The sequence below is a fragment of the Aethalodelphis obliquidens genome, unplaced genomic scaffold (assembly GCF_003676395.1).
Source record: "Aethalodelphis obliquidens isolate GAN/ISIS:26980383/991018 unplaced genomic scaffold, ASM367639v1 scaffold39, whole genome shotgun sequence".
In the NCBI taxonomy this organism is placed as follows: Eukaryota; Metazoa; Chordata; class Mammalia; order Artiodactyla; family Delphinidae; genus Aethalodelphis; species Aethalodelphis obliquidens.
The window spans coordinates 13,680,449-13,701,148 of record NW_020837983.1 but is presented as its reverse complement, the minus strand read 5'-3'; the positions used below and the strand labels follow the sequence as shown (position 1 = coordinate 13,701,148).

The 20,700-nt window shown below is 33.9% G+C and overlaps 1 protein-coding gene across 2 annotated transcripts in view; it reads right to left on the bottom strand.

The window, feature by feature from the left end:
- RIMS2 (regulating synaptic membrane exocytosis 2) overlaps positions 1-20,700 on the bottom strand; it is a 566,417-nt gene that overhangs the window by 113,346 nt on the left and 432,371 nt on the right. For both annotated transcript variants that reach the window (XM_027131585.1, XM_027131586.1), the window contains one exon: positions 12,128-12,300. In XM_027131585.1, the coding sequence (XP_026987386.1) occupies positions 12,128-12,300 (173 nt within the window). The remainder of the gene's footprint in view (positions 1-12,127; positions 12,301-20,700) is intronic.

The window sequence follows — 20,700 nt, the reverse complement described above, 5'->3', positions numbered from 1 at the left end:
CTCAAAATGTAAAGAGTAAAAACCTCTCTGTCAACCTCTCAAGTTTACTGTTAAAACCTCATCCTATATACATATGTATATATGATATATAAATAATGTGTACATAACATATAAATAATGTATACATATAATATTAAAGTATATAATGTATCAACATACTATATTATATACTTATATATATCATATTTGGATATATATATGATATATAAAATCAGTTTTTAACCAATAAAGCACTCTACAAATATGATACTAGCATTATTTGTTAAAACAATATAACAATAAAGTGGTGGAGACTTCGAAAGTATACTAGCACAATGAAGTAGCTATAATTAAATTAACGAGTACATAAATATGTCCCTTATAGTATTTACTGATTATTATATTGATAGGCCTTGATGAATATTTTATATATCCTTAAACATAAAGAGAAGGTTGTTGTTTATTCTATAAAATGTATAGGCTTAATTCTTTTAATGAAGAGTATGTATACCAATTAATGGCAGAAATACTAAAGCTTAATGACGTGCTAAAATACTGGATATGGGAATCATGCACTACATGACCATTAAATAACAATGTAAAACCAACTCTGGGAGTCTAGAAAATTAGAAATAAGAAGGCATCAAGTTAGAGTAAGATGAAGTAATTCATATAGAGGGAAATTGGGAGACTTTTACTAAGTGTGTGCTAGATTAGAGCATGGCATGTAGATACACACCCACATACATATATATACACACATGCGTATATATGACATAAATAAAGCTCTACACCTGTAATCTCCTTTCCTCTCTGAAAATAATGGTTCCAAGCAAATGTGTTATTGCAAGTATAGAAAAGGATAAAAAAGATATAAAATGGGCCACTCATCAACTCCATCTCTTTACATTGCCGCTTAAGTGCTTTATTTGAAGTGATTCCCTAAACAATAGAGTGAATTAAACTTTAAAATATACATGAAAAGTCAGCAAAATGATCAATGTTCATGATATTTGCTGAAATATATAAGCTATTTCTATGTATCCCCTCTCTTATTGCCATTACTTGAAAGATAAATCTTATCCATATTCCTTGGATAGTACTTCTCCTTTTTGTTGGATTTGCTAATTCCTATTTGATTTTACAATTCTTTTCCTAGTCCCACCTGTCTGCTTCTTTAGGGACAAGATCAATCCTTATAGTAAGTTTTCGCAGCTCCAAGGATCTCTTCTGGGCAATCCCAAGTTTTGTACCATAATTCTATGCTTAAGCTCAGCAAAAATTAAAATATTTATTTCACGGAGAGAATGAAAGCCAAAGTTAGAAATGAAAAATTAAAGCATGTCATTGAGATCAAAGCACACTTCCCAAATACATTTTGAAAACATTACATTAAAATAGTCCATCATAAAGTTTGGGGAATGCTGGCTTAAACACAACTTTTTTGCAGAACTTCTCAGAATGCTGATGTATACTATGAATCTCGAAGATAAGGACAGCATGTGTAGTACAAATTTATTGACCTTAAAACCAGTTATTTTTAATCATCAGTTCATGGGAATTTCTGGAAATACACTTGGAAAGCATTGATTCAAAAGATTTGTTTTTATATTTCTAAGTATTCACACTTCATATTCGTACATTGCTGACTGATTTTAGCTAGAGACAGACCCTTTCAGATTTACATAGCAGGAAGATTAAAAAACAAACAACTAAGGAGGAGAACCTAGGAGACTCAAGTGAAAAATAATATATAATGTTTTAATTATTGTATTTTTTAAAAGATTTTTAAAAAGCTTTATGCTTGGTTTGCATCGGAGCTAAGACAACTATTTGACAAACTTCAAATATGTTCTTAAGCTATTAATTCAGAAAGACTTTGAATGGTTAGTGGCTTATAAGAAATTGTGGATTTTCTTCTGACATTGTTTTCCTATCCTGGATAATGCTGAAAGAATCACTTGTCTCTTCCTGCCTCAGTTCACTTATTCTAAATGTTTTACTAAAGGTAAGCATTATCAAATCACATATTAAAATTCTCTATCTCCCCTCTGGACTTTAAGCTCTTTGAGGGAAGGAATTAGGTCTTGGTAACCAGTATTTTAGCACAGAATCTGGCATATAGAAGATGTTCAAAAATATTGGCTGAATAAACGAAGGCAATTTAGGAATAAAATCATTTTAACTCCAAGACCATTAAAGGTCCATCACTTCAAACTATGAAACACATCCCATAAAAATTTTCCAGAATCTCTACTATATTTATTACTTTGTAAAATGATCTTATAATAAAATCTTTTTTTGCATTTCAGAAATTATTTTCTCTTGTACAAAACATATGAAGGATCTGTCTTATTCTGAATTGTCATCTGGCAAAGTGTTATAGGAAAGTTTCTATGAAATATGCAGATCTAAAAGCTTAAAAAAGTGAGAATTTCATAAATGTATTTTCCATCTCCTCTCCTTTTCTTTCTTTATCAACCCCTATTATATATCAAATGCTTGTCATGTGCCAGGAATGATGTTAGAAGCTTTCAGGATATAATCTTATTAAATGGCAACCCTGCAAGAATATTATTATTATTACCCCCAATATATAGGTGAAGAAAGTGTTTTTTATTTGCCCAAGTTTATATTGTTAGGAACTGGCAGAACTAGGATTCAACCCAGTTTTGTCTGAATCCAGAGCTAAGTTTTAGCGGTCATGCTATATATCTCTCATGTATATTTTCGGAGGACTTAGGTATTACTTATAATACTAAAAATAAATTCTGGATGAGGATAAGTGACATTATGCTTACTATGAGTCAGTGTAACATGGCATGAAGTTCTTATTCACAACTTTGCACAGCAAGCCAGCTCAATCCCCAACGTGCCAGGCTGGAAGGCTAAGTCTCTGCACATGACAGGTGCATCATGGAAGGTAGTAATTCATGCTCCATGATAAACAGAAATAGTAAAATTAAGTTGGTTAATACTTAGTGTCCTGAAAATATGCAGTTGTCTTCAGATAACTTCAGTATTAAATGCTACATATCATCTATTCAAAATATTTTGATAGAAAGTCTCAGAAGCCTAATCTACAAAGTTTCTTATTTTTGCCATCCCCAAATGAAGTCATTTCTCTCATCTTTGCACCTTTCAATAGGATTTTAGAATTCATTTTACACCGTTCTTTTGGGACACATTAGACTGGTATGAGTTCGTCTAATCTTCAAATACTGTCTAATGAACCCTTTGCTATCTTTTCTTGTCTGTTTTTCTCCCATTCTTGTTAGACTTTATACAGGATTTTTATCTATAAAATAATGATTATCATTCATCATATATCAAATCAGTAAACCAACCAACCAACTAAATCTTTTCTGACTGGAATACATATGTGTCATAAAACAAACTCCTCTGAAGTAAATTCCACTGACTTCTGAAATAAATAGGTTTCTTTCCATTGGGGAAAAAAGTGACCTCTTGGTCATTGTTGTCAGAGAAGATTGAGATGAGCATGTTGGGTACTGCACTATGTCAGAAGCTCTTCACACCTCTAAACTTCCACTGCTTTATTATGATCTCACTGATTCACACATTCATGCACAAACTTTTATTGAGTGCCTACTATGTGTGAGGTATTGTAGATATTGAGAGGTAAGACAACAAAAAGATAAAAATGATAAATACATATCCTCAAAAGGCTAACTAATGGTCAACAATGGAAGATTAAATGCATACATAATTAACTATATCACAGGGGAGGAAAATGAGCACCACAGGAGAAACTGTTACTGTAAAAGAATATTAGATAAATTACGGAGGAAGAGCAGAGGAGGTGTCTCTTGGATGAATTTGTATTTGACTTGAATATTGAAGGATGGGCAGATACTTTACTCATAAAGAGAAAGAAAGAAACTATGCTTTAGACACCAGAAGCAACATGAGCATATACACAAAGGAATAAAAGCAAGAGCCTGTGAGGAAAAGGGCCAGTAAATGTGAAAGACTGAAATCAAGATAAGGTTAAAAATTAAAGATTGGAATTATGTCATTACGGTTCTAAAGTCTCAGGATGGGTGTTTGTGGATTTTCTTTTTTTGACTTTTGATCACTTAAGATTAGACTCCCCCTTTCCATATGGAGAATCAGCATTTGAAAATGAAGCCACACCATACAGTACCGCACTGTACTGATATACTGGTATCTAACACAATAATACTCATGCGCGGGAATCCTTTGACTTCAAACTTGATATTATTTTTATTATTTCTATAAAAATCAAACTTCTATATGTTAAATTTGTTCATCCTGAGGGACACCTGTAGTTCTATTAGGAGTCACTGTCAGAATATTGCATGTAGTCTAGAATAACAGTTGTGAATTAATCGTCCTTTTTGGCTTGTAAAAATAAATATTGAATATGATGGAAACTACTGCAGCAGTTTTTTCTACTGCTATTATTTTGTATGGTAGAAGTCATTCCAATTTAATTATTTCTCTACTTTCACACTAAATTTATTTTACTCTCTAACATACAGCCAGTGGGGAAAATGTTAGAAATAAACGTTAACAATGTTATAAATAAAAATGAATTGTATCCATTATAGCAGATAGGTAAATAGAAACATTATTTACCTATAGGTTAATCAGTAGTGGTAATGCTAGAAAACAAAAGTTTAATATGTAAATGAATGTTAATGGACATTTTAAATGTATATAATCCTAAATTGCTATTCTACAGAATGCAATTAATTAATCAGTAAAAATGAATCTGGGTAGGCATCTCTGAATAAGATTTCCTGTGTGATAACAGGATAGAATAACCAGTCACCACAGAAATACAAATTAACAGAATTGCTAATAACGATTACACTACAAAGTCAATTAAATTGAATAGGTCTCTTTCAATTACTCTTTGAATAAGTCTATTAATTTATGTAAGATGTGGGAGTAAATTTTAATTAACACTGATCTCCGATTTCATATCAAAGAATAGAGATGTGGTATTGAAGTATAAATATTATGAGTTAGCTGTAAAGACCGCTCTGAAAATGTGGTGACACCAGCAGCAAAGCAACGCCAGGTGGCGCTGTTACAAAGCTATCCCCTGACCACTCATTCCTAACCCTTTTTACTACCATCTTAACTAAAACCTGGTGCTTTCTTGAACACACTGCTTCCCCATGAACATTTTAAGGAAAGGTGGCTCTTAAGAAGTATTGGAATAGAAAAAAAAGACATGCTTGACAAACTTAACCTTAAACAAAATATCATCTGCATTTTATCACCACTACACTCATAATAGTTACTGAAGAAGCAACAACAATTACAGATTTTTTTTTTTTTTTGCAGAGAACTTCTGAGCATTTTAAAAGATATATTCACATCCCATAAAATTCATCTTTTAAAAGTACACAATTCACAAAGGAACAACTTCAGAAAAACTGACTACTCATGTTTTTATGCTATTAGCATAACGAGTTCAGATTTAAGGGCTATTATTTTTAAAAGACAAGATTTTCCTACTAAACTAATCTATGAAACTAAACTACTAAACTAATCTCCATAAGAGATAATAGCTTAAATTATAGAAGTAGATATAGGGTTAGGGAGAAATGGAATACTTCAGAGATAATTAAGCATTAAGATTAATAAGACTTGATTGGAGGGAGGGAATCATGCTCAGTGGAGAAGGACTAGTCGAGTGACGCCTAGGTTCCTGGTTTGGGCAAATGGGAGGGTGCCAGTGCCACCCACCGAGAAAGAGAGCACAAAAGGAGGAGTGGGTTATTAAATGTAGTTGCCTGTTCTGTGACAGTATGATGAATTTAATTTTACATGCTGAGTTTGGTACGCCCCCAGGACAGACAAGAAGATGGCAAGGACAGGACTGGATAGATCTGGCAGATGGTTAAGAAAGAAACCTGGGCTGGAAATACAGTTTTGGAAGCCATCAATACACAGATGCTACTGGAAGCCACGGAATAGAAGGCAGCATCAAGATAGAACACGTAAAGAAAAGAAGGCCTAGTATGGGATTCTGGAAAATGTCAACATGGAAGGGGCAGAGAGAATGCTCCCAGAGAAGACAGAGGTGATCAGAGAGATGGTTAGAGAACTAAAGGAATGTACAATCACAAGAGCTCAGAGAAAAGAGCATTTCAAGAAGAGAACGTAAAGGTGTTGAATTCTAAAGGTTGGCAGGATACTATATGAAAACTGTTCCGAGTTAGCAGCATATACAATTTGAGGCAGTTTTTTAAAAAAGTTACATAACACAATTGTAATAAAATAGAGGTAAAGGAGCAAAGCCTCAGAAAAGAGGCAAAAATAAAAATATCAATTATTATATATAATATAATGATTATAATATAATGTAGTTCAAGAAATTGAATGGAATTATCATGTCTTTTGGCTATGAACTTGAACTTCCTGATAGACTAGATAAAGAGAACATACAATGGATTACATTGTTTTGTTTTCAGTGAAGTAGATACATCTATTCTTTAAGAGAGCTGCTCACAAAATTTTAAAAGAAAGTTTCATATAGACTATTCTAAAATGGATGAGTGGCACAGGAGACATCCTCAAAAATGCTTTTAGACCTAATGCAAAGTAATTCTACTAGGCTGTTTCTTTTAAGAACTTTCCATGAGCATTTCTATTTAACATTGTAGTGATGGTTTTAGCCAGGTCAATTAGGCAAGACAAAGAAATAAAAAGGCATTCAGATCAGAAAGGAGGAAGTAATCAAGTAATCTTGTTTCACAGATGACATGATCTCATATAGAATATCCTAAAGAATTAACTAAAAACTTTTAGAGCTAATAAATGAATACAGCACAGTTGCAGGTTTCAAGATCAATTTATAAAAATAAATTGTGTTTCTATATACTAGCAATGATCAGTCTCAAAATGAAATTAATAAAATAATTCCACTTAAAATAGCACCAAAAATAAAATACTTGGAATAAATTTTAAAAAAGAAGTATATGTTCCCTGAAAACTATGAAACATCATCCAGAGAAAGTAAACATAAGTAAATGGAACACCTTGTGCTCATGGATTGGAAGACAACATTTTTTAAGATGGCAATAATCCCCAAATTGATCTAATTAAACACAATCCCAGTCAAAAAGCGCAGCTGCCTTTTTCCCCCCAAATTGACAAGCTGACCGTAGTATTCATTAGGAAATATAAGCAACCCAAAAGAGAGGAAGGACAGCGTCATAACCACTTGGGGGGGGGTTTGTTTTTAAAATGCAAATTCCTGGGTCCTTACATGATCAAAATTCTAAGAGTGATATTTGGTGTTTTTTTAAAAAGTCCCCTTTTTATGCACAATCATAAAACAGAGGAGGTCTATAACATAGGAGTAAATATGTGGTACGCGTCGTTATATTACATAGTCAGGAAAATGTATTATCACATTTTAACTCTGATCTGTAACTCTGATCTATAAGTTAGCAGTAATAAATATTTCATTAACAATTATTCTGCTTGCCCTTTTAAAGACTATAAGAACTTTTTGCTAGATAATTTAGATGGCTTAAGTCTTAAAAACAGCTATTCATGAACATTTGAACTGATGCCATCTTTTTCCTTTAAAACATTTTCCTATCTCAAGAACGTTTTCTTTAAAAACATAATTCCATACCGTTTATAGACATGCCTGAGAACTAAATTTTTTTTTGATTTTTGAAACTTTTTATTTATATTTTGGCCTTACAAATAATCATTTTTAAATTGACTCTTCTGTAAGAATGTAAAGCACAAAAATTTGCTAAATATCAGATCCACACAAATCCTCAAAAGGTTTTCTGTGTAGTCTTCATTAATGCAAATCTTTGTGTGAATATTTCACTCTTAGCGTAGATCTTGAACCTGTTTTACAATAATGAAGCCATAAAGTTTTTAGGCAGTGCATTCATTATAAACTGTAACATTTCCATTAAAAGGAAAGCTGGGTAATACAAAAATATGAGAGGATCTGAGAAGCAGGCAATCTGTTGAGGCTCGGTATATCTTATTTGGTTATCTATGAAAATTTATAGATAATGAGTTTCTTGAATTATTTTTTCTTTTTCTTATATGCCCAGAACAGAACCTGGGGGAATGGATGAGTAATCTGATCACAAAGCTACCAAATGTTGTTGGTTTTGACAATACTATACTGTTCAATATTTGTTTTTCTATCTTCCACTGCAGATTTACTTAAGATCTCCACTTCTTGTGCCAAATTCTTCCATCAAATATCCTTGTGAATTAGTTTAGGTTTCTTGATGAAATTTTCTGGATATGGATCTATCCTTAAACATCCATCTACACAAGTCTAAGAAACTGCTTCACCCTCAGGCTTAGAAGTTTAGAAATGCTTAATTTCACCTCTATCCCCCAGTTCATAGTATATATTGCCTGACAAATTTTCTGAATAAATATTGGTTGAACGAATGATTTCTCCTTACATCTGAACACTTTTTTTCTGGGCCAGCCTACCACATATATATGGTATGTAATCAGCAAATGTAGATAGATATAATGTAGACAGATACCTATGTACAGAGAGTGAGAAAAATATTTTAAATGGTAAATATAATTTTGGATTTTCTAGAAATGATTACCAAATAATCATTAATGGTAGGGGGGCATTTAACCAGGCTAATATACATGTGTGGAAATATAAATAGCTAAATGTGAATGTATTATTTATTAATCAACTTTGAAAACATATTATATTCAAATATTTAATGGACCTTTTTTGAATTTACTTTTTGCTATTCATTTCCTACTAGTACATTCAGAAGACTTACTTTAATAGACTTACTATAACACAAACAACATAATTCTGTATCACACAATGAGATACAATTACTGTAATGAAAATAGCAACTAAAATGGATTTGGTTCATTGTAGTCACTGTGTTAATTTTAAGTATACCAGCATTGCTATAGATACTTAAACCCTGAAGTCAGAAAAAGTTTTTTCCTTTACAAAATTTGGATTACAAGTAAATGTCAATGATGCATTATAGAATAAGATTATTTCCAATAATGTTGTATAAGCACGTAAGTTGTTTTTGGCATTTAAACAATCTATGATTCTGTTCATCAACTACCAAAACGAAATGTTACTGGCAGTACTCAGACATAGCTTCTCTTGGAATAAAGACTGTTCATTTTATTCTGAGAAATGAAAGCAAATTCAAGATCCTATGCTGCAATAATTAATTAGCAACACCAGCATTTTCTCACAAATAATTGCAGTTGACACTTTTTGCCATCATATGGAATATATGTTCCCTAGAGACATCAGCCTGGCCCCCTAAGGTTTACAGTTGCGAAAGTATTATAGTTACTTAAGCAGAGTACAATGCCTTGATGACTCATTGCTAGGAATATACCATCTTTCCCTTTCCTGTGTAAAATAATGTGGTCTTTTCAAGAAGAAAATGGTGAAGAAAGTAATATTAAAAAATCGAGAACTCAAGGTTATAATCTTCTTCAAACTTTTCCCCACCAAGCCAGATATGCTAACATAGGCTTTTGGCTCCAGGCAGACACCAAGGGGCTCATGTGTTCTCCTTTACACAGTTTATAGAATGGAAAACACATTAGAGGCTCACATTTTGCTCTGCTTTTGGAAGAAAGGAAACTCTGTGTCTCTTTCCAAGGAAATCTTGGAAAGTTTTCTCTGTGAATTAATGATGAAATGACCCAATGCCAAATAAACCAGAAAAATGCTCTTCATTAATAAGGTAATGTAATTATCAAAAGTTAGATAAACAACGAAATAGACTTGAAATTACTAGTTTAGACTCCAATCACAAAATATGCCTAATTTAAGATTTACTTTTAGGTTTCGTGTCTGTTACATAGAAACCTTCATAGATCACAGATACAGTTAAATATACCAATCTGAGACAGAAGGTGAAGTGTCACAGAATTAGACCAGTGAATTGTATACCCAGGGGGTAAATATTTATTCCAATTATCTTTCTCTTTAAGTCCGGGTAAAGCACAAACTGAGATTGGATTTAGATACAATAAAGCAAAATTTGGCTTACAATCGGGGTGAGTATTATGCCATGTGCATTCTAGCACAAAATCAAGGTCTGGATGGATTACTAGAAAACCAAATTCCTCCAAATTGCACATGATTTGCAATTCTCAGTCTCAGAGAAATGTAACTAGACAGGTCTCATCTCCTCAGGCAGAAGGATGGAGTCTACTGCGGACTTGTGCCGACATGACTTTCAGTACAGCACTGTAAAGATGGTTTCATATTTACTTAGTGCATTGTGTTATGAAAATGAAAACATAGTTGTTGTTATGCCTTGCTGATTATGTTTCTTCCCTTTTCCCCTGTTCAAAGCTCCTTCTCTGGCAGTTTCTCTAGCTGAATGAATTTCTAGAGGGGGCTAAGTCAACATGTCTGCCTTCTAATAAGCCCTAAGGCCTCTATCTTCTCAGAGTATCAAAGACCACTGTTCCTACTCCACAATCTTCCTCAGGAATCAGAACTGCACTAGACCCCACCAGATAACTATGACAGGCAAGGGACTTGCTTTTTTCTTTATTCAGAGACAGAATAAAGTTTACTTTTTGCTACCTATTTTGCCATTCATTTTAAAAGTTCTAGTATATAGTATTTCTTATAGTGCAGGCTACATTTTTTCAGCCCCTTCAGAACCTCATTTTAAAGGTTTGACCCTACAAATGAGGAAGATATACAGTAATTCATGCTAAAAAAACTAAAGGGAAATTTACCTTTGATCCACCTAGTCAAAAAGAACTTAAAAACCCAATTAAATCAGACTCTCAGAGCTATGGTATACAAATTAAAGACTGTTTAATAAATCAATCTGTTAGGTAATAATTTGCTAATATTAATTAGTTGCATTAGAAGCTAAATAGATAAAACACAAGAAAATAAACCAAATGTAAATGGCAAAATAGTTTTTAAGAGTAGGAGAAAGGACATTACTAATGGGAAATGTCTACGAAAATGAGCAAATTTTACCTGTCATCATCTTGCGAGAATTGCTTTTGCAAATCCTCTTTATTCCACTGTTCTTTTTCTTTCCCTTGTTCAGGTATATCTTGTGTTTTTTTCTCGTCTCCTGATTCTCTGTTTTTCTCCTTATTACATGTTTTTGTAATCTCTTTCCCTTTCTCATTCTCATTAATTCTTTCTTCCTTTACCTCTTCTTCCTCATGAACTATCTCTTCATGCTTATCCCCTTCTTTCCCTCCCTCTTCTATTCCCTTTGGCCTTTTGAAAGCAAAATAAATTGAAGGCATGCAAATAAACACAAAACAGAAAGAAAAAGTCAAGAAAAAGTGCATACAAAATTAAATAGAAAAGTAATGATAACTACTAAAACATAAATAAAAATGACATCTTTTAAGCATTGAAAACTTTTTCTCCAGTGTACACCAGAGAAGCACTGTGTAAGCAACATTTAAATCATAATTGTTTTTAAATCATATTGTCCTGTTACAAAGTTGCATGGAAAAAATTGTGGTCTCTCCATTACTGTTTTGTTTTGATCCAATAGGAGTAAAAAAAGACTAATTTAGCTCAGGTGTCCATAAAGTCTACAGGTTGGGTGACAAATGAAAATTACACTAAAAAACATACATTACATTTATAAATTTTCTTGAGAAACTGAGAATTTTTTCCATGCATTTATAAAAAGTTTCAAGAGGATGGGAGAGCACCTTACTAAAAAAGTAATGTTCTTGTGTTTTCTGAATTACTAAAATGTATTCAGCTAGGAAAAATCCCCTCTAAAATATGATTTTTCATATTCCTTAGAATATTAAAAAATTCAGGTCTTCACTTAACCATCACTTTAATTTCAGTAAAGATATAATAAAATAATTACTTTTTAAATAACAAACATGAAAAAATACCTAATGATATTATTTCAAATAATCTAGTAAGAAGATAGCTATAAGTTCTGTAAAACTTTTCTGTGCAAGAAGTTTGAAATGGAGACCAAAATATAATTAAAAGTAATCTGTACAGAAGTTCTTATTGTCTTAATGATATATATTAACCTTTTAGAAGTAAAAGATTTTACATTTATCCAAAGAAAAATAAAGATCTTCTAAAATATATTTAGAGGAACTTCCTGCTTAAAGTCCCCTTACTCACCTGATTTTCTTATTTCCTCTTGGCCGTTCTGATTGGACAGACATGTAGCTTGTGCTGCTGAAACGAGAAGCACTACTAGTCCTTGAAACCGCAGATATATCACTTACATCACTGTCCGAAGATTTAGTGGAAATATTATCTGCCCCTCTATGAGGATCCCATCCTGATCGATACTGTTAACACAGATTGACAAATACGCAGAAGTTGTCAGTATTACCACACAAAGCAATTATTCGCTTCTCCTATTTCAGCACTTTAATTGTCCACAGAGGATACTGCAAAACCCCACTCAGTTGCATATAAAACAAAAGTGAATGGCAATTATCCTAAAAGAAAAGTTCAGTTTATATGAAACCCTTGTTTTTAGCAATGACAATTAGAGAATTTTTACCACACCCCAATGAAGACCATTAAAACAGTTTCACAACAGGAATGGCCTCAGGGAAGAACATTTAGGTAAAATCTGGGAAATAAACATTTGGCTTAATATTAGGAAGAAAAATTTTTTTTATTTCTGAATTTGAAAAAAAAGTATGATGAAGTTGCCATTGTAACTTATAAAAACCAATTTTAGTAGCATCAATTTTCTCTTTAATCCATTATGCTTCACTGAAAACCTAGAGATAATATAAAATCTAATTATTAAAACACTAACTTTTTAAAGAAAAGCCAAGAGAAAAGAGCAAGTTTAATTTCTGAATGGTTGCTGGAATTTTGATGAATCCTAGAAGTACTAGAAAAAATCATTATTATTTACAACAGTTCAAACTTTCTGGAACTGAAATAATCAGATGGTCATCTGCCAGGGTGCAGGGTGTTCTGGGTGTTCAAATATTCTGATAAATTGAAAACCTTCATAAATGCTTTATGTTAATGACATGTGGAATGTAAAAAAGAATAGGTTTTGAAGTCTGAAAAATGTGGAGTAAGGAAAACTTGCTAGCTGGGTAAACTTGAGCAAATTATTTCACCTTTAAAACACTGTTTATAAAATAATAGGGAAAATAATATCTTCCTTGCAGGGCTGTTTTGAAAATTAGAAATAATACATGTGTGGTGTCTGGTATAATATAAAATAATGCAGCCAGTATTATTACTGTATGATTACTACCTGATGGCTATTACTATGTTAAGAGACTAGTTTTTTTTTGTAAATATGCTCTTAAACATAATGGTGAAAAATCCTTACTTCGTCAATTTCACAATGGAGATCTTTTAAATCATAGATACTGGCAAATTTCATAAAGCATTAGAAAGATGATTATCTTATATAAACCATTTACTGTGACTTGAATAATCATTACCCTAATAAATAGTTCTGTATGAACAACAATTCACTGAAAATATTAGCTAGATATAAACATTTTGGTAAGACAAGTTGAATGGCAGTAGGGTGTAGCGTAAACATTAGATCAGATTCAAATGAGCTGGTTTTTTTTCCCCCAGGATCCCCCAGTATCTTGTTGTATATTTTTGAGTTAATAACTGGTCATTTTCTTTAAATGTAAAATATAAGAATTATTTTGAAGGCTACACAAAATTTTAATAATCAAATCCTTAACCTAGAAATATATATTTATATTAGGTGAGATATGGCCTTTCTTAATCCACTCTAACTTTCGACTTTGTTGGAATTCTAAATTATCAAAAAAAAATACAGTTAGGGCTTCCCTGGTGGCGCAGTGGTTGAGAGTCTGCCTGCCGATGCAGGAGACACGGGTTCGTGCCCTGGTCCGGGAGGATCCCACATGCCGCGGAGCGGCTGGGCCCGTGAGCCAAGGCCGCTGAGCCTGCACGTCCGGAGCCTGTGCTCCGCAACGGGAGAGGCCACAACAGTGAGAGGCCAGCGCACCGCAAAGAAAAAAAAAAAAAAAAATCAAAAACAATTTACTTTAAATGACAATGTCTTCAGCCATTGCCTAGAACAGCATTTCAGTGGTTGGATCCAATATTATCTATGTTAACCATTATATTTAAAATATATATATATATAATATATACACATATATAGCCAGTATATACTGTCTAGCATAGATAACGTTGGATATATGTATATATGTATTTTTTCCATGATATTTATTAAAAGTAAATTTGATCTCAAGTTGAGACACAAATGGAAGTAATTTCCATTTTTGAACATTTCATATATATATGAAAAATGGATGTTTCAAGAAATTTTTCAAAATTATTAAATTGTTCCCAATACTACACTGCATTGGGAGAACTTTATCTTACTCATTCTTAGAATTTATAATAAAAAGGAGAAGCATATTGCTATTTATGCCTTTAAAAATAATTTATCATTGAATAGAAAAGCAGTTTTGGTATTACATTTTTTTCTTTGCTTTTGCTCATGGGATTACTACATCATCTAAATGCAAATGAAAAGCCACAACTTTTAACTTCAGGAAGTACTAAGGGTAGATGTAATCATGAAAAGCACATGCTCTGGAGTGAGACTGAATCATTGGTATGAATCTTGGCTACATAAGTTATTAGGTTTGTGATCCTGAGTTCCAGTTTTTTATCTGTTAAAATGTGGACAACAATCATACCCATCTCCTAGGTTTGCTGCAAGGATTAAATAAAATAATGTACATAAAGCACTTAGCACAATATTGGACACATAAGAAGTGTTTAATAAATGACAAATGATGACAATGATGATCATGATGATTAGATAGTAGCTGAATACTGGCTTAGTATCAATTCCAGGAATATATTTACCAAAAGAAATATTAGGTAAAATACCCAAGAGTAAATTTATTATTTTAAGACTGCTCTAAGCTATAATAAAATGTACCTATTTCTATATATACCTAAGAGACACATTTCAGAAAATATATTTATAAAGCAAAATAAAATATTAAATCAAACTTTCCCCCTAGTATGTTCTCAGGCCTCACCTGCCCGTTTGGACAGGTTCATTCATATTCCAACGCTTCATAGGGAACTACTAATTCTCAACTGCAGGATAAGGAATAGCTTTATCTCAGCAGGAAATAAATGACACTTCTTGGCTGACACAGAAGATGCCTCATTTTTAATATTTGCTTCTGGTACTTTATCCTAATATCCAAAGCCACCTGGTACCTGTGTATCCCATGTCTTCCTGATTGGTTCTTTTCTGATTTTCTTTGCCTTCATTTCTGAATCCTAACTGCTTTTTGACTTTTGTATTTCAGTAGTTGGTATTCTGACTTTGCATATTCTAGCCTTTGTCTTTTCAGGTCATCATGACTTTTGATCCTGTTGCTATGATTCACAGGTACATACAGGTTAGCCTAAGGCTTAAGAATTTTTTTTTTTTAAACACACATGGTATATATACATTGCACATATCTTTGGCTAAGACCTCTCACATAATCTAGTTTGCTGAGCTAAAATTTTGGATATGCAAAATTTAAGGAAAGATAAGATTCCACATACTATAGTTTTAAGCCTTTATATAATTCATCACATGCTACCTCTTGTTATAGGTGTGTGTGTCTGTGTGTCTGTGTGTGGGTGTGAGTGTATTCATATTTATTGGTAGTTTTCAAACCTTCTATTAGAATAAAAGCTCCAAAAAGCCAGAACAATATCTTCTTTATCTTTGTAAGTCTCTTAGCACCTAAGAGTCAAAGATTTAATTTAATTTAAACTCAGAGGTTTAGCTTTTGTACCAGTAAGATAAGGATAAATTTCATTTTAAGGATTCTTGTGAGGAGTAAGAGAAATAATATATTCAAAATACCCAATCGTGTGCTTAGCGCATAGCAGCTGCTCATTTCCAACACCGAAAGCAGCGGGTCATAAATAAAAAGACACCGAACGGAATAGTTTAAATAAAGGAAAACTACAAATTAGCTAAAAGCTCTAGTTTGATGATGATTTTGTTGTCTACCTAAGGCTTGTACCAAATGCATTTTTCTGTCTATTTCTAACATGTTTACCTTTGGGATATAGCTCAGGCTTCCATTAAAAACAGACACATGATCAACAGAATGAGAAATTTGGAAAGTGAGAAATAATGGGAAAAAGTTTTAAAAGTAAAACTTCAGAGGAACGTATTTTGGATACATTTAGATTATAGCATCTTTAAGTATATAATTCACAAAAAACCCAAATCGAAGTTATAAATGACCTACTATGGGAGTTTACTTTTAAAATGGTTCATTCTTTTTGCTTTTCCTAAAGTATGAAAAACAAAAGTTATATAATTTAAGTGAGACAGAAGCAGTTAAATTATTATTATACCAAGGTAATGAGTTACGAATGTGAATAAGTTCATTTATTTAGGAAATGGTTGGTATTGTTTTGGCACTATACAATAAATGCTTTAAACAATTAGCATCTATTAGTTTCCAGCTGACATGAACAATGGATGATGTGCTCATCATTATCTTTAATGAAACAAACAAAGAAGGTTTACTGCATAGGATTACAGGATCTCAGCTGAAAATTGTGCTGACTGGAGATCATTAAAGTCTTGGACGACAGTGAGGGAGCTTTTCCCGACAACATTTTGATGTTTTGTACATTACTATTAAGCAGATCATGAAGCAGAAAAATTTACGGGAAATTATTGTTCTCCGGGATGTTCCAGACCCTACAGTTCTTAAGTGGCCTGGAAAAGTTAATGTTCTCCCTATTTATCTAACATTAGTGGAAAGCAACAGTACATCAGCAGAGCTCTACTGCAAGGGAAGTTATTATCAAAATTTTATAATAATATTCCTGAGAAAAAAGTAAACTCAGATTTCTAAAATAAAATTTTCATTTTCTCCTATATACTCATTTCAAGTTCTTAGATTAAGTAATTTCCTAGTTTGAGTTCTCTACAGCATCTCAGCAACTCAGGTCATTTGAGCTTTGTACGTGAACCTCTATGAGACGTCCTTAAGCATTGCTTGTCTTCAATTTATTGAATCTCACCATAAAACTGCGATTTATTGTCTAAAACTCTAGTCCAAGAATTGGTTATGGCAAAATACTGGGAAGCAAGAAAGCTCACGTTTGAAGAAAAAAAATTTAGGCCATCAAGAAGTACTTGGAGGAATATTTACATCACATTCAGAGAGAAAACATGAGTAGATCGAAAGTAGGAAAAAATTGAGGCAAACATAATCTTTGGAAGATAAGAGGGGGGCTGAATTTCTGGGCAGGGCTCTTGATATCAGTCTGGCGGGTCTAGAGGAGAAAAGAACAGAGCAGAGGGAGTCCTGGCACTGTGGTAAATGAAACAATCATAAGAGCAAGAAGATGCTCTCATTTGCATCATCTTATTTTTATTCCATATAATAATTCAAAGAGAGTAGAAGTTGTGTTTTGTTAGTAGCACAACTGTAGGTACTTGCTTTTTGAGGAGCTATTTCCAGATGATTTTTTCTCTGTCCTAGCCAAAGTTCTTATCATTGTCTGATTTGAATGCTGACTGTGTAAAAATCTGCCTGTAAATAGATAATTTTCTTTAGATAGGACTCCTAAAGAAGGTATTTTGTGTTAAGGGCTCTACTTTGGAGGGAGAAGACAGTGAGAAAAGGCCACAGAAAACTGAGGGTTAGTTTAAGATTTAGTTTTGTAAACAGTATCCTGCAAATGAAATCCCAGCTAGAAAACTCTTTAATTCCTTCAAAGAGAATTAATCACTGCCTTGAGTATTCCTAAACTAATTTATGCCTTTCTTATACCTTTATCATGTCTCTCTGTCTCAGTCTCTGTCTCTCTCTTATCTATCATCTGTCATCTATCTATCTATCTATCATCTATTTGTCTACCATCTATCTATCCTGCTAGATTATAAATTCCTTGAGGATAATTACTGTCATATTTATTTTAGTATTCTCATTATCTAGATCAGTAGTGCCTGACTAGAAACTCAATGGATGTTTAATGAATAGAAATGAGTGGAATGGTTGTTTTATCTGGGCTATATACTGGGGTATTATCTCCAGTATGAAGTACCAAATCAGAGTATAAACTACTGTAATGATAGCTGAATAGAGTTGAGTCACTTAATCCTTTCATTCTCTGTGATGGGTATAGATAGGAAGTGGTGTGCTTATACGTATTTAACAACCAGCTATTCAAAAGGAAAAAGTTCTGATTTACAGAGTCGGCTCATTTCTGAAGGCTAAATACTCCCACTGTGGCTGATTTCAAGTTACCAGATGGTCACTGAATGCAGAGTTGGTGCATACCACCAGGGGCGGGGGCTTAGAAATAAATGCATTATTTGTAGGACTCACAAAGACTTGTTAGGAGAAAAGATGTACGGGACAACAAGATATCATACCTGCAAACTACTCATCTTGTGAAAGATGGAACAATAACAGCTTAAGATAAAGAAACACAATTGCAGACAGAGTAGCCATTAGCTTGGAGGCAAAGGCTTACTAAAGAGCCACTGTCCCTTGGTCTGAAGGAAATTTGTAAGTTTCCTGGAGAATTTGTAGAGGAGGAATTAATGCTAGTAGTCAATGATGACTTTCTCAAAGGTTTGGCTCTGTGGGAACTCTGTGTCTCTTAGTAATTAGCTGTTCAAGGAACCTCATCCTTTATTTGCTTCCATTGATTCCTCACAATTTTCAGAGACGGGAAGGCCAGTTCTGCGATGAAATCCCAGGTTTAGAAATCTCAGGTAGCTGCAGAGCTTATGCTTTTGCCTTTAACAAATGCATTTACTATTTTCCTTCTCAGAATCCTTAACTCTTCCCCCATTCTAATCTATCATTTACTAGAACTGTTCTCAAAAACAAACAAATACCAAAAATGTCCTAATTGATCAGCCAGCAGTGTCTTCTTTCTTGATTTTGCTATTACATCTAATATTGTTGAAGTCCTCTCTTTTCCTGAAACTTTTCCATAATGGCTTCTCAGATAATGTCACTCATGGTTTCTCCCCTATCTCTCTAACTATTTATTCTTTTTAAAAATTTTATTTATTTAATTTATTTATTTTTGGCTGCATTGGGTCTTTGTTGCTGCATGTGCAGGCTTTCTCCAGTTGCAGTGAGCAGGGGCTACTCTTCGTTGCAGTGCTCGGGCTTCTCGTCGCGGTGGCTTCTCTTATTGCGGAGCACAGGCTCTAGGCGCGTGGTCTTCAGTAGTTGTGGCACGCGGGCGCAGTAGTTGTGGCTCGTGGGCTCTAGAGCGCAGCCTCAGTAGCTGTGGCACACGGATTTAGTTGCTCCGCGGCCTGTGGGATCTTCCCAGACCAGGGCTCGAATCCGTGTCCCCTGCATTGGCAGGCCGATTCTTAACCACTGCGCCACCAGGGAAGGCCTCTGTTTATTCTTAATCTCCTTTGCTAGCGTCACTTTCTCTAACCTGATTTTAAATTAGATTCTCCCCAAATTTCTATCTTTAGCCTTCTTTTCTTTTCACTATACGAATTCCCACAGAATGATCTAATCCATTATCTACCCATGTAATGACTAAAAAATCCTTATCTTTCCCCCTCACTTCTCTCCCAAGCTTCAGACCTGTATTTCCAGGACATCTAACAGGACATCTCCCATATGTTGTTTTGTAGGTACATCGATTTCAATGTGGTCCAAATCAAATTTATTCTCTTTCACTCCAAACCAGCTGTTCTTGTATCTCTTATATTCCCTCCATTATTTAATAGGCTTAATAACCAACTAAAACCTAGAAAACTTGTGAGTTATCTTTGACTTCTCTCTCTCCAATATTCTTCATTCTAATCAGTTAAGAAGTATCACTCATTTTATGCAAACAAATATCTTGATAATAAGCTACTTGGGACTTATGAATGGGTCCTTGGTCTTTCATATTCATAGAGTTTGTTATACCTACTTATTTTTCTCACTTGCTGTTGAATGTCTACCAATATTCTTTCTTCCCCTTTGTTCTTTACTAAAAGAATCAGATTTATTTTGGTGGTCTAACAGCAACAACAAAAAAAGAAAAGAACTTCATTTTTTAGGATCCCTTGTAGCTAGGGTGATCCTTTCACTTGAGTCTGGCCTCTGAGGTATAAGCAGGAACTTAGGGGACACAGTTTGGAGAGAACTATTACTTTTCTGATTACAGGGGGCTGGCTTAGCTGTTATGGTCTTTGCCTTTCCCTCTTGGCTTTTCTTTCTGATTGGAGTTTACATATGAGCCTACGTTAGTAGTCATTTTGTGACAATGGGGATGAATGCCTTCCTGTAAGAATAGGGAGCAGAAAGACAAGTTCTAAGAACAGAGAGCTTGGCTTTTGAAACAGTAGTACCAGCCCTGAACGGCTGCTTGAATTTCTTGTTTATGGAAAAAAAAGAATCCTTATTTACTCAGATGACTTTGTCTATTTGTTATGAACATCTGAATGCTAACCCAAATGGTATATCACTCATCCTGTTCTGTGCCTGTTCTGACCTCATGGTAAAAAGGTACACTCTTGGGCTTCCCTGGTGGCGCAGTGGTTGAGAGTCCGCCTGCCGATGCAGGGGACGCCGGCTCGTGCCCCGGTCCGGGAAGATCCCACATGCCGCGGAGCGGCTGGGCCCGTGAGCCATGGCTGCTGAGCCTGTGCGTCTGGAGCCTGTGCTCCGCAGCGGGAGAGGCCACAACAGTGAGAGGCTCAC